Source organism: Dreissena polymorpha, chromosome 13 (genome assembly GCF_020536995.1).
Source record: "Dreissena polymorpha isolate Duluth1 chromosome 13, UMN_Dpol_1.0, whole genome shotgun sequence".
NCBI classification, from domain to species: domain Eukaryota; kingdom Metazoa; phylum Mollusca; class Bivalvia; order Myida; family Dreissenidae; genus Dreissena; species Dreissena polymorpha.
Genome location: NC_068367.1, coordinates 49689034 through 49703716, shown reverse-complemented (window position 1 = coordinate 49703716; position 14683 = coordinate 49689034). Strand labels below are relative to the sequence as shown.

General features: G+C 37.3%; 1 protein-coding gene across 3 annotated transcripts in view; it reads left to right on the top strand.

Annotated features, from left to right (window-relative positions):
* Window positions 1-14683, top strand: part of LOC127855320 (receptor-type tyrosine-protein phosphatase N2-like) — a 266493-nt gene that overhangs the window by 202413 nt on the left and 49397 nt on the right. For all 3 annotated transcript variants that reach the window (XM_052390790.1, XM_052390792.1, XM_052390791.1), the window contains exon 13: window positions 14306-14360. In XM_052390790.1, coding sequence (XP_052246750.1) covers window positions 14306-14360 — 55 coding nt within the window. The remainder of the gene's footprint in view (window positions 1-14305; window positions 14361-14683) is intronic.

The following is a 14683-nucleotide window of genomic DNA, read 5'->3' as shown; positions in this document are numbered from 1 at the left end:
GATTTTCAGGTCACTAGGTCAAAAGTCAAGGTCACAGTGACCCGAAATAGTAAAATGGTTTCTGGATGATAACTCAAGAACGCTTAGGCCTAGGATCATGAAACTTTATAGGTAGATTGATCATGACTCGCAGATAACCCCTATTGATTTTCAGGTCACTAGGTCAAAGGTCAAGGTCACTGTGACCTGAAATAGTAAAATGGTTTCCGGATGATAACTCAAGAACGCTTATGCCTAGGATCATGAAACTTCATAGGTACATTGATCATGACTCACAGATGACCCCTATTGATTTTCAGGTCACTAGGTCAAAGGTCAATGTCACGGTGACCCGAAATAGTAAAATGGTTTCCGGAAGATAACTCAAGAAGGCTTATGCCTAGGATCATGAAACTTGATAGGTAGATTGATCATGACTCGCAGTTGACCCCTATTGATTTTCAGGTCACTAGGTCAAAGGTTAAGGTCACGGTGACCTGAAATAGTAAAATGGATTCCGGATGATAACTCAAGAACGCTTATGGCTAGGATCATGAAACTTCATAGGTACATTGATCATGACTGGCAGATGACCCCTATTGATTTTCAGGTCACTAGGTCAAAGGTCAAGGTCACAGTGACAAAAAACATATTGACACAATGGCTGTCACTACAATGGAGAGCCCACAAGGGGGGCATGCATGTTTTACAAAGAGCCCTTGTTCTTTACTATTTTCTCATGCATATATTCTTTACTATGTGCACTTATTCTTTACTAGCTACTTAGGCACTTATTCTTTACTGTCAATTAGCGGCCTATATTCTTTACTATGGGCATTATTCTTTCCTAGCTACTAAGGCATATATTCTTTACTATGGTCACTTATACTTTACTATATTCTTAAGCATATATTTTTTGCTATTGGCACATATTCTTTACAATCTACTAGCGGCATATACTCTATGCTATGGTCACTTATTCTTTAATATCTACAAGCAGCATATATTCTCTACTATGGGCATTTATTCTCTACTTTTTGCCTTTGGTAGCTGTGCTTTACTTTTAATCGGATGCAAAGCTTAAATGGACTATGGTGTACTATAAAAAAAACATATATTACATGTTAACACATTTTAGGTTGTTGTTGTTTCCTTATATTTAATGATGCTCTGACAAAAAGTATTGTGTGCCTGAATGTTTACAACTATATTTATTATATGCTGGAAGACATCTTGCTTATTCCCATACAACTGTGTTCAAAGATATTATATTTAATAAGGATGAGCAAACAAAGTGAAAATCCTATAGTGAAATCTGGAAGAGCATAGATCAAAGGTCTCTATGAAGTCATGTGTGAGGAAGGAGATCACGTTTGTCTACAGACTGGACAGGTTTGTAGTCGACCAACGTCTCACACCTTCTCCTCCCCACAGCCTCTCTCTCTGCCCATCTATCGTTTATGGGATTTCAAATAATATGAGAAAAACAGGGCAGATGCATGTGCGTAAGTATAATACCAGATTAGCCTGTGCAGTCGGCTTTTCCACTTGTGTAAGTATCATACCAGATTAGCCTGTGCAGTCAGCGTAGGCTAAGCCCGGATTATACTGTCCGCTTTTATGGAATTTTGTGTGTAGAACGTATCTCTTTATCAAACATCCACTTAAAGTGGAAAGTGATGTCCCAAATTTGCTTACTCACATGCTAAACTTTGAAGATTTTTTACACCTCTGCTTTAAGCACTGTTTTCCCAGAGATCAGGCCATGTAATATTTATGTCTAAACACATTGTACCACCTCTGCTCCAAGTTCAATATTTTTTATCGATTTTGTGCCAAACTTCATGTGAATGTTTTTCTAATAAATATATTTCAACATTATTCAAACTTTACCTAGGAATTGATGAGAAAATAGCAATTATATAAACCATATCTGCTTTAAACTAACTGCATTTTGTGGACGTCCTAATGTATCTTATTAAGGCAACTCATTTTGGGTGTTCAGGGTTTAAATTGTAGGTTTTTAATGTTTTTAATTCAAATAGATAATACGTAATATTGCAAAATATTTTATGTAAAATTAAATCAAATCATGCATTTGCTGTTTTTGCTTTTGCTGCAGGTGAAAAAAACACATATGGTCATTAAGCCCTTAATGAAGTCCCACATATCACCCAAGACACCTGCTTAATAGGTCTCCAGATTTCTGATCCAATTAAAGAGATGTTTATTTCCCCCCAAAAGTGTTTCCGCCAGAAATGGGCTTCTTCAAGTCCAATGATTCTGCACAGCCCTGCATGGTAAATTGGTCTCCAGGGGGAAATATGTTTAGATTGTTGTAAAAACTATTTCTTTTGGGAAAATGGTGATACCTTGTATATTGGAGTTTTATGGGGACTATCTGTGAACCTGCTCTAATTACAAATGCTTTAGGAATCAATAGGACTTTGTATGGGAACTTTTTAGATGGTGAAATCATAACATAAAATATGGGCTGTGCTCTTTGAAAAGGGGGTTTAATGCATATGCATAAAGTGTCTTCCCCGATAAGCCTGTGCAGTGTGCACAGGCTAATCGGGGACGCCTAAACTGGATTTTTGCTAAGTCTGGATGATCTTTAAAAGAAAAGTACAATAAAAGCGGAAAGTGTCATCCCCAATTTGCCTGTGCAGACTGCACAGGCTAATCTGGGACGACACTTTATGTACATGCATTAAACCCCCTTTTCACAGAGCACAGTCCTTTTTTTCTTGCCCATTAAGTAAAAAAGAAAGTTATTACAAGCTAATCACCAAGTGTGGACTTTCTCGTTTGAAAGAAAATCTGATTACGCACGAAAATTCCCAACGGCAAACAATGTCACTTAAAATTATGTTACCCCGCGTTCTTCGAATGTGATATCATGAATATTCAAATTTGATTTCCATTCAGAGACCGTGCATCCCATCTTTACATTGATTCATTGTTATTCGCTTCTTTGATTGTTTTGTTTCATCCATTTTTTCACATCATGAAAATAACATTTAATGCTTTGCAGTTTATGAAATGTTTCAGATCGTCATAATAGAGTGTTTGAACACACATTCATAACCTTGTAGTAATGAGGAGAAGTTGTCACACTTCCAATTGTGTTATTCTGTAATCTGTAGCAGTTGCGGTATTGAAAAGTTCGTTAATGAAGTATTTCATGTCGGGCTTTATCGATTAAGATTTTCAATAATGTGACTGGCGACAGAGTATTTGTGATTGTATCCGAGGCAATCTTTGACATTTAATGGAATTTCATGTGTCCATGATAAAAATGTGGCTGAGACTTGTGACAGCAGATGCTAGATTTAGTCCTGATACGGTTTCAATTCATGCAGAACATTTGCATATTGAGCTAACGTCTTGTAATCTTAATTCTGAGAATCAAGATAATTATTCCTTGGTTTCTAATGAAAGTATTGCACAAAATTGCCATTTCAGGACAGGAATGGTTGGTTAAGAAATACAAAAAATGAAAAAACAGAATTAAAAAAAAGTTGTTTTTAAGTTGTTTATGTAAACCACTCTTCTTAAAATGAATGAATTATAGTCAAGCTTTATGTACAGTGTCTTTACAGATTAGCCTAACAGATTAGCCTAAACTGACTGACAGATAAGCCTAAACTGACTGACAGATTAGCCTAAACTGACTGACAGATTAGCCTAAACTGACTGACAGATAAGCCTAAACTGACTGACAGATTAGCCTAAACTGACTGACAGATTAGCCTAAACTGACTGACAGATTAGCCTATACTGACTTACAGATTAGCCTAAACTGACTGACAGATTAGCCTAAACTGACTGAGAGATTAGCCTAAACTGACTGACAGATTAGCCTATACTGACTTACAGATTAGCCTAAACTGACTGACAGATTAGCCTATACTGACTGACAGATTAGCCTATACTGACTTACAGATTAGCCTAAACTGACTGACAGATTAGCCTAAACTGACTGAGAGATTAGCCTAAACTGACTGACAGATTAGCCTATACTGACTTACAGATTAGCCTAAACTGACTAACAGATTAGCCTAAAATGACTAACAGAATAGCCTTAACTGACTAACAGATTAGCCTAAACTGACTAACAGATTAGCCTAAACTGACTAACAGATTAGACTAAACTGACAAACAGATTAGCCTTAACTGACTTACATATTAGACTAAACTGACTAACAGATTAGCCAAAACTGACCAACATATTTGCCTTATCTGACAAACAGATAAGCCTAAACTGACTAACAGATTAGCCTAAACTTACTTACAGATTAGCCTTTACTGACTAACAGATTAGACTAAACTGACTGACAGATTAGCCTTTACTGACTAACAGATTAGACTAAACTGACTGACAGATTAGCCTTTACTGACTAACAGATAAGACTAAACTGACTGACAGATTAGCCTTTACTGACTAACAGATAAGACTAAACTGACTGACAGATGAGACTAAACTGACAAACAGATTAGCCTTAACTGACTTACATATTAGACTATACTGACTTACAGATAATACTAAACTGACTAACAGATTAGCCAAAATTGACAAACTTATTTGCCTTATCTGACAAACAGATAAGCCTAAACTGACTAACAGATTAGCCTAAACTGACTAACAGATTATCATAACTGACTAACAAATTAGCCTAAACTGACTAACAGATTAGCCTTTACTGACTAACAGATTAGACTAAACTGACTGACAGATGAGACTAAACTGACAAACAGATTAGCCTTAACTGACTTACATATTAGACTATACTGACTTACAGATAATACTAAACTGACTAACAGATAATACTAAACTGACTAACAGATTAGCCAAAATTGACAAACTTATTTGCCTTATCTGACAAACAGATAAGCCTAAACTGACTAACAGATTAGCCTAAACTGACTAACAGATTATCATAACTGACTAACAAATTAGCCTAAACTGACTAACAGATTAGCCTTTACTGACTAACAGATTAGACTAAACTGACTGACAGATGAGACTAAACTGACAAACAGATTAGCCTTAACTGACTTACATATTAGACTAAACTGACTTACAGATAATACTAAACTGACTAACAGATTAGCCAAAATTGACAAACATATTTGCCTTATCTGACAAACAGATAAGCCTAAACTGACTAACAGATTAGCCTAAACTGACTAACAGATTATCATAACTGACTAACAAATTAGCCTAAACTGACTAACAGATTAGCCTTTACTGACTAACAGATTAGACTAAACTGACTAACATATTAGCCTTAACTTACTAAAAGATTAGCCTTAATTAACTAACATATTAGCCTAAACTGACTAACAAATTAGCCTAAACTGCCTAACAGACAAGCCTAAACTGACTAACAGATAAGCCTTAATTGACTAACAGATTAGCCTTAACGGACTAACAGATTTGCCTTAACCGACTTACAGATAAGCCTTAACTGACTGACTGATTAGCCTTAACTGACTAACAGATTAGCCTAAACTGACTAACAGATTAGACTAAATTGATTAACAGATTAGCCTTAACTGATCAGTCATATCACAGTGGTAAGGTAACCCAATTTACCAGTCAAATCACAGTGGTCAGTTAACCAAGTGCATCCATCATATCACAGTAGTCAGTTTACCAAGTGTATCAGTCATATCACAGTAGTCAGTTAACCAAGTGTATCAGTCATATCATAGTGGTCAGTTAACAAAGTGGATCAGTCATATCACAGCTGTCAGGTAACCAAGTGTAACGGTCATATCACAGTGGTCAATTAGCCAATTGTACCAGTCATATCACAGTGATCAGTTAACTGAGTGTATCAGTCATATCACAGTGGTCAGTTCACCAAGTGTATCAGTCATATCACAGTGGTCAGTTAACCAAGTGTATCAGTCATATCACAGTAGTAAGTTCACCAAATGTATCAGTCATATCACAGTGGTCAGATAACCAAGTGTATCAGTCATATCACAGTGGTCAGTTTACTGACTCACACTTTTACTGGGTAAGCTGGTTTTTGAAAGACATTTCCAAAAAGGTGATAGGGAGAGAATGAAGCCAATTGAGTTGGTGACTAGATTTAGTCAATTATTCTAGTCTTATTGGAAATAAATTGGTATTGATTGTGGCTTTCCGTGGAAATGTTTCAGCATGTAGCTGGTAATTGACATGTTGGCTGCTGAAGGACAGTTTGTCATCTCTACAAGTGGCTCCATGAGTTAATGAATGTTTGCAAGCGATTAAATCTGTTACTACCAAGCTTGCATGCTGCATATTCATACACTGATTGCACGGAAAGCTATTTATTTCAGTATTGCTTGTTTTCATCCAGTTCAATTATTGACTATCTTTTTTCAGCATTTTTTGTAAGTTAATGTCAGAGTATTTGATGGCTTTATGCAACCAGGATAAAAGCAACTACAGCCTTCAAAGTAACTCAAAAACATGTGTGACTTTTTCAATGTACTTTCAAGTTTAAGTCATACACTGTGAAGCCAAAATAAGACCCTCCGCTAAAACGCTGAATCCAATATAACGCGGGTGGGTCTTGGCTTCCATTTTTCTCCAATTTTCCATTCTGTCTCGAGCATTTTTTTATTTTCAAACTTGCTTAATTATGATCAACTATAGACTAACAATTGAAAAGTTTAACAAGGCTTGTTTCATTTTATTGTTATTACATTTGTTTGTATGCCCCCCCCCCCCCTTTTGGCCTGTCTGTCTGTAATTAATTCATTGTGTATGTGCCATAACTTTTGCAATATTGAAGATAGCTTCATATTTGGCATGCATGCGTATCTCATGGAGTTGCACATTTTGAGTGGTGAAAGGTCAAGGTCAAGGTGACATCCTTCAAGGTCAAAGGTCAAATTTATGGCTTCAAAGCGATGCAATTAAGGGGGCATTGTGTTTCTGACAAACACATCTCTTGTTGTATTTCATTATTATTCGTAGACAATATGTTTTTTAAGTATTGTCTGCTAAAATGAAATGGAATTTTATGTTGTGATGTTTTTATTTTAAAAAGTATATCATGCATCAAGGACCTCTATATAGCATGTCATCAACACTAGAACCACAACACAGGTACATGTAAGGGCTGGCTCTTCATTTGTGCTTCTGTATATGTAATGGCTGTTAAATGTGTGTGTTGTAATTATTATTTCTGCTAAAGGGGGAGGGATATAGAATTGGCGTTTTCCATCTGTCTGTCTAAATCTTTTTAGCGCTATATCTCAGAAACTTTGTAAGATTTCATCATTATACTTGATGGGTGTACAGATAAAATTGAGGAGTGCAATGACAAAAACCATAACCCAAAACTTTTTAAATACGTGTTATGTCTTTTTAGCTCACCTGAGCACAACGTGCTCATGGTGAGCTTTTGTGATCACCTTTTGTCCGTCGTCCATCATGCGTCGTGTGTTGTGCGGCGTCAACATTTGACTTGTTTACTCTCTAGAGGCCACATTTATTGTCCAATCTTCATGAAATTTGGTCAGAAGATTGGTCTCAATGATATCTTGGATGAATTCGAAAATGGTTACGTTTGCTTGAAAAACATGGCTGCCAAGGGGCGGGGCATTTTTCCTTATATGGCTATATATGGCTATAGTAAAATCTTGTTAACACTCTAGAGGCCACATTTATTGTCTGATCTTCATGAAACTTGGTCAGAAGATTTATCCTAATAATATCTTGGACGAGTTCGAAAATGATGCTGGTTGGTTGAAAAACATGGCCACCAGGGGGCGGGGCATTTTTCCTTATATGGCTTTAGTAAAACCTTGTTAACTCTCTAGAGACCACACTTTTTGCCTGATCTTCATGAAAACTTGGTTAGAAGATTCATCACAGTAATATCTTGGACGAGATGAAAATGGTGCCGGTTGGTTGACAAACATGGCCGCCGGGGGGGGGGGGGGGGGGGGCATTTTTCCTTATATGGCTATAGTAAAATCTTGTTAACACTCAAGAGGTCACATTTATAGTCTGATCTTCATGAAACTTGCTCAGATGATTTGTCCCAATTATATCTTGGATGACTTCGAAAATGATGCTAGTTGGTTTAAAAACATTGCCGCCAGGGGGCGGGGCATTTTTTCTTATATGCGTATATATAGTAAAACCTTTTTAACACTCTAGAGGCCACATTTATTTTCCAATCTTAATGAAATATGGTCAGAAGATTTGTCTTAATGATATCTTGGATGAGTTCGAAAATGATTACGTTTGCTTGAAAAACATGGCCGCCATGGGGCGGGGCATTTTTCCTTATATGGCTATATAAGGCTATAGTAAATCTTTATAACACTCTAGAGGCCACATTTATAGTCCGATCTTCATGAAACTCGGTCAGAAGATTCACCCCAATAATATCTTGGACGAGTTCAAAAGTGATGCCGGTTGGTTAAAAAACATGGCCACCACAGGGGCGGGGCTATTTTCCTTATATGGCTATAGTAAAACCTGGTTAACACTATAGAGGTCACATTTATTTTCCGATCATCATGAAACTTGGTCAGAAGATTTGTCCCAATGATATCTTGGATGAATTCGAAAATGGTTACGTTTGCTTGAAAAACATGGCTGCCAAGGGGCGGGGCATTTTTCCTTATATGGCTATATATGGCTATAGTAAAATCTTGTTAACACTCTAGAGGCCACATTTATTGTCTGATCTTCATGAAACTTGGTCAGAAGATTTATCCTAATAATATCTTGGACGAGTTCGAAAATGATGCTGGTTGGTTGAAAAACATGGCCACCAGGGGGCGGGGCATTTTTCCTTATATGGCTTTAGTAAAACCTTGTTAACTCTCTAGAGACCACACTTTTTGCCTGATCTTCATGAAAACTTGGTTAGAAGATTCATCACAGTAATATCTTGGACGAGATGAAAATGGTGCCGGTTGGTTGACAAACATGGCCGCCGGGGGGGGGGGGGGGGGGGCATTTTTCCTTATATGGCTATAGTAAAATCTTGTTAACACTCAAGAGGTCACATTTATAGTCTGATCTTCATGAAACTTGCTCAGATGATTTGTCCCAATTATATCTTGGATGACTTCGAAAATGATGCTAGTTGGTTTAAAAACATTGCCGCCAGGGGGCGGGGCATTTTTTCTTATATGCGTATATATAGTAAAACCTTTTTAACACTCTAGAGGCCACATTTATTTTCCAATCTTAATGAAATATGGTCAGAAGATTTGTCTTAATGATATCTTGGATGAGTTCGAAAATGATTACGTTTGCTTGAAAAACATGGCCGCCATGGGGCGGGGCATTTTTCCTTATATGGCTATATAAGGCTATAGTAAATCTTTATAACACTCTAGAGGCCACATTTATAGTCCGATCTTCATGAAACTCGGTCAGAAGATTCACCCCAATAATATCTTGGACGAGTTCAAAAGTGATGCCGGTTGGTTAAAAAACATGGCCACCACAGGGGCGGGGCTATTTTCCTTATATGGCTATAGTAAAACCTGGTTAACACTATAGAGGTCACATTTATTTTCCGATCATCATGAAACTTGGTCAGAAGATTTGTCCCAATGATATCTTGTATGAGTATGAAAATGGTTTTGGTTGCTTAAAAAACATGGCCACCAGGGGCGGGGCATTTTTCCTTATATGGCTATATATGGCTTTAGTAAAACCTTGTTAACACTCTAGAGGCCACATTTTTTGTCCAATCTTCATGAAATTTGGTCAGAAGATTGGTCTCAATGATATCCTGGATGAGTTAGAAAATAATTATGTTTGCTTGAAAAAAATGGCTTCCAAGTGGCGGGGAATTTTTCTTGATATGGCTATAGTAAAATCTTGTTAACACTCTAGAGGCCACATTTACTGTCCGATCTTCATGAAACTTGGTCAGAAGATTCGTCCCGATAATATCTTGGATGAGTTCAAAAATGATGTCGGTTGGTTGAAAAACATTGCTGCAAGGGGGCGGGGCATTTTTCCTTATATGGCTATAGTTAAACCTTGTTAACACTCTAGAGGCCACATTTATTTTCCGATCTTGGTGAAACTTGGTCAAAAGATTTGTCCCAATAATATCTTGTTATCTCAGGTGAGCGAGTTAGGGCCTTTCAGGCCCTCTTGTTGTGTCTTTGAGTTCTGCACCCATCCATGAAGAAAAAAAATTATTTGGCGGAGGATATCAATTCATCAAATTTGCTTGTTTTAATTGCATCAAATGAGGTGTTATATATCTGTGCATATTGTACTCCTCTACCATTTTGAATCCATATATTATTTATTGCTCACAGTTAATCATAAGTTAATATGAAGACACACAGTTACTTGATGCTTTTTAGCTCACCTGATTGCTCAGGTGAGCTTTTCTGACCGGTCTTTGTCCGTCGTACGTCCGTCCGTCCGTTAACATTTGCTCGTAAACACTCTAGAGGCCACATTTGTTGTCCCATCTTCATGAAACTAGGTCAGAAGCTTTGCCCCAATAAAATCTTGGCCGAGTTCGAAACTGGGTTGTGCCGGGTCAAAAACTAGGTCACTATGTCAAAAAAAAGAAAAACCTTGTAAACACTGTATGAGTCACATTTTATGTTCAATCTTCATGTAACTTTGTCAAAATGTTTGTCTTAATGATATCTTGATTGAGTTCAAAAGTGGTTCCGGTCTGTTGAAAAACATGGCCGCCAGTGGGCTGGGCAGTTTTCCTTTTTTTGGCTAAAGAGATACCTTGTAAACACTGTAGAAGTCACAATTTTTGCCTAATCATCATGAAAGGTGGTCAAAACATTGATTTAATTGATATCTCGGACTAGTTCGAAAATGGTCCAGATCGGTGAAAAAACATGGCGCCAGTGGGCGGGGCATTTTTCTCTATATGTATATAGTGGCAGTTTTCCCTATTTGGCTATAGAGAAACCTTGTAAACACTCTAGAAGTCACAATTTTTGCCGAATCATCATGAAAGTTGTTCAAAACATTGGTTTTATTGATATCTCGGACGAGTTTGTAAATGGTCGGGATCGGTGAAAAAACATGGCCGCCAGTGGGCGGGGCATTTTTCTTTATATTTATACATGTATAGTGGCAGTTTTCCCAATTTGGCTATAGAGAAACCTTGTAAACACTCTAGAAGTCACAATTTTTGCCCAATCATCATGAAAGGTGGTCAAAACATTGGTTTTATTGATATCTTTGACGAGTTTTACAATGGTTCGGATCGGTGAAAAAACATGGCCGCCAGTGTGCGGGGCATTTTTCTCTATATGTATATAGCGAAAACATGTTAACACTAACACTCTAGAAGTCACATTTTGGCCCAATGTTCATGAAATTTTGTTAGAACATTTGTTTCTTTGATACGAGAGTTGAGTTCAAAAATGGTTTCGGTCAAACCTTGTGATCAAACACAATGAAAGTCACATTTTTATGCCCCCCTTCATAGAAGAGGGGGTATATTGATTTGCTCATGTCGGTCCGTATGTCTGTCCACCAGATGGTTTCCGAATGATAAATCAAGAACGCTTATGCCTAGGATCATGAAACTTCATAGGTACATTGATCATGACTCGCAGATGACCCCTATTGATTTTGAGGTCACTAGGTCAAAGGTCATGGTGACCCGAAATAGTAAAATGGTTTCCGGATGATAACTCAAGAACGCTTACGCCTAGGATCATGAAACTTCATAGGTAAATTGATCAGGACTAGCAGATGACCCCTTTTTATTTTGAGGTCACTAGGTCAAAGGTCACGGTGACCCGAAATAGTAAAATGGTTTCTGGATAACTCAAGAACGCTTATGCCTAGGATCATGAAACTTCATAGGTACATTGATCGTGACTCACAGATGACCCCTATTGATTTTCAGGTCACTAGATCAAAGGTCAAGGTGAAGGTGACCCGAAACAGTAAAATAGTTTCCAGATGAAAGCTCAAGAACACTTATGCCTAAGATCATGAAAGTGCATAGGTACATTGATCATGACTCGCAGATGACCCCTATTGATTTTCAGGTCACTAGGTCAAAAGTCAAGGTGACCCGAAATAGTAAAATGGTTTCCGGATGATAACTCAAGAACGCTTATGCTTAGGATCATGAAACTTCATAGGTACATTGATCATGACTTGCAGATGACCCCTATTGATTTTCAGGTCACTAGGTCAAAGGTGAAGGTTACGGTGACTCAACTTAGAAAAATGGTTTCCGGATGATAACTCAAGAACGCTTACGCCTAGGATCATGAAACTTCATAGGTACATTGAGTTTACCCAAAATAGTAAAATTGTTTTACTCAAGAACGCTTATGCCTAGGATGATGAAACTTCATAGGTACATTGATCATGACCCGCAGATGACCCCTATTGATTTTCAGGTCATTAGGTCAAAGGTCAAGGTCACGGTGTTTCAACTTAGAAAAATGGTTTCCAGATGATAACTCAAGAAGGCCTATGCCTAGGATCATGAAACTTCATAGGTACATTGATCATGACTTGCAGATGACCCGTATTGACTGTCAGGTCACTAGGTCAAGGTCACGGTTACTTGACACAGTAAAATGGTTTTTGGATGATAACTCAAGAAAGCTTACGCCTAGGATCATGAAACTATATAATGGTCAAGTTGATAGAATTTTCTTAATGTTTGTCTTAATAATATGTTGGCTGAGTTCAAAAGTGGTTCCGGTCCATTGAAAAACATGGCTGCCGGCGGGGGGGGGGGGGGGGGGGGGGGGGGGGGGGGGGGAAGCAGTTTTCCTTATTTGGCTATAGAGAAACCTTGTAAACACTCTAGAAGTCACAATTTTCGCCCAGTCATCATGAAAGTTGGTCAAACATTGGTTTTATTGATATCTCAGACGAGTTCGAAAATGGTCCAGATCGGTGAAAAAACATGGCCGCCAGTGTGCGGGGCATTTTTCTCTATATGTTTATAGTGAAAACATGTGAACACTCTTAAAGTCACATTTTGGCCCAATTTTCATGAAATTTGGTCAGAAAATTTGTTTTTTTGATATGAGAGTTGAGTATGAAAATAGTTCCAGTCAGTTTAATAACATGGCCAGGGGGGGGGGGTGGGGGGGGGGGCAGTATTCTTATATTTATATAAAAGCTTGTGAACACTCAAAAAGTCACATTTTTTGCCCAATCATCATGAAACTTGGTGTAAAGATTGGTTTTATATATATCACATAATTAATGCCATAATTATTGCCCTTAGATTGTCCAAATTTTCATTATATTATACAAAATCCTTGTAAACACTCTAGAGGTCACAATTTTGTTTCAGATTTTATGAATCTTTGTCATAATATTTATTTTATTTTTGTCAGCAAAGTTTGATGTTTGGTAAGGGGGGTCAACTCAAAATATAGGCCACCAGGTCAAATTTTACAAAAACAAAATCACTCCATCTGCCAGAGTTTTGGTTCAATAATGATGAAACTTGACCAGGATGTTTGTCTGGACAATATCTAGGTGAAGTTTGATGTTTGGTTAAGATTGAATGAGCTGACTCCTCTCAGGTGAGCGAACTAGGGCCATCTTGGCCCTTTTGTTATGGCAATGTTATTATTATCATCTTTATGTGTAATAGACTACATGTTTGTAATTGAAAACTGATGTTGGCATGGTGGCATTTAGTTACATGATTTGTGAAATGTCACCTGGGGTTAATTTCGCAATGACAGGTGCAATGGATATATTTCAACTTGTATTTTCCCCACTTCAGAAAACACATGGTCATTGGACAAACAATTACATCTATTAATTTTACATGAAAAATAAGGAATCTTTTATCAATCATTATGAAATGACCTGATCACAATCTGTGTTCATGTTTATTATAAAGCATAATAATTGGTTACCATGGAGTTATTATTGACTGTAGTCACTAGACAAAAATTTGACACCAGTATGGTGATATTTTATACAGCGTTTTTCTTTTTAATGTATTTAGAAAGCTCTTGCCATACACATGTGTTAAAGCATAGGGTTTCATCAAAGCATTTGACCTTTATTAATAATATTTCAGAGACCATAATATATTATTCCAGCAACTTTGAAAGTAAATGTGTACATTACAACAGTAAAATTGATGTTTTCTCAACCATTTTATTCCATAAAATTAAGTGCTCACAAATATCAAATGATGATTAACATTGTCTTAAATGTTGATTATATTTACATAGTCTACTTCATTGTATTTTATCTAACATTGCGTAACATAATTTTCACTACATGAGTAAACATAGGTCAACGTAGAATATTTTGGAATACTTTCCCTTGTGTTTATAGCACATTTATTTGCAGGTCTGAGGAGCCAGTTAACTCCAACATGGATATCTCCACTGGCCACATTGTCCTGGTATGTATCCAATAGCTGCTTAACGGCCCAATGTTTACATAGGGAAGCGGACAACGACAACAAGCGAGGCATGATATTGTAATGCGCATGGGGGGAGGGGTTATAGGGTTAGGTTTAGGGTAAGAGTTTTGGTTAGGGTTAGCCTTAACACATGCCTTAACCCTAACCCTAACCTAACCATTTACCAGGCCTCGCTAGTTGTAATCGTCCTCTTCACGTTTACATATGCCTCAGCCAGTTTCCACATTGAAATTATGCAATGATCAAGGCCCAAATAAACGTTTGCATCTGCCATGCCCGTTTTCATGTTTACATTGACCAGG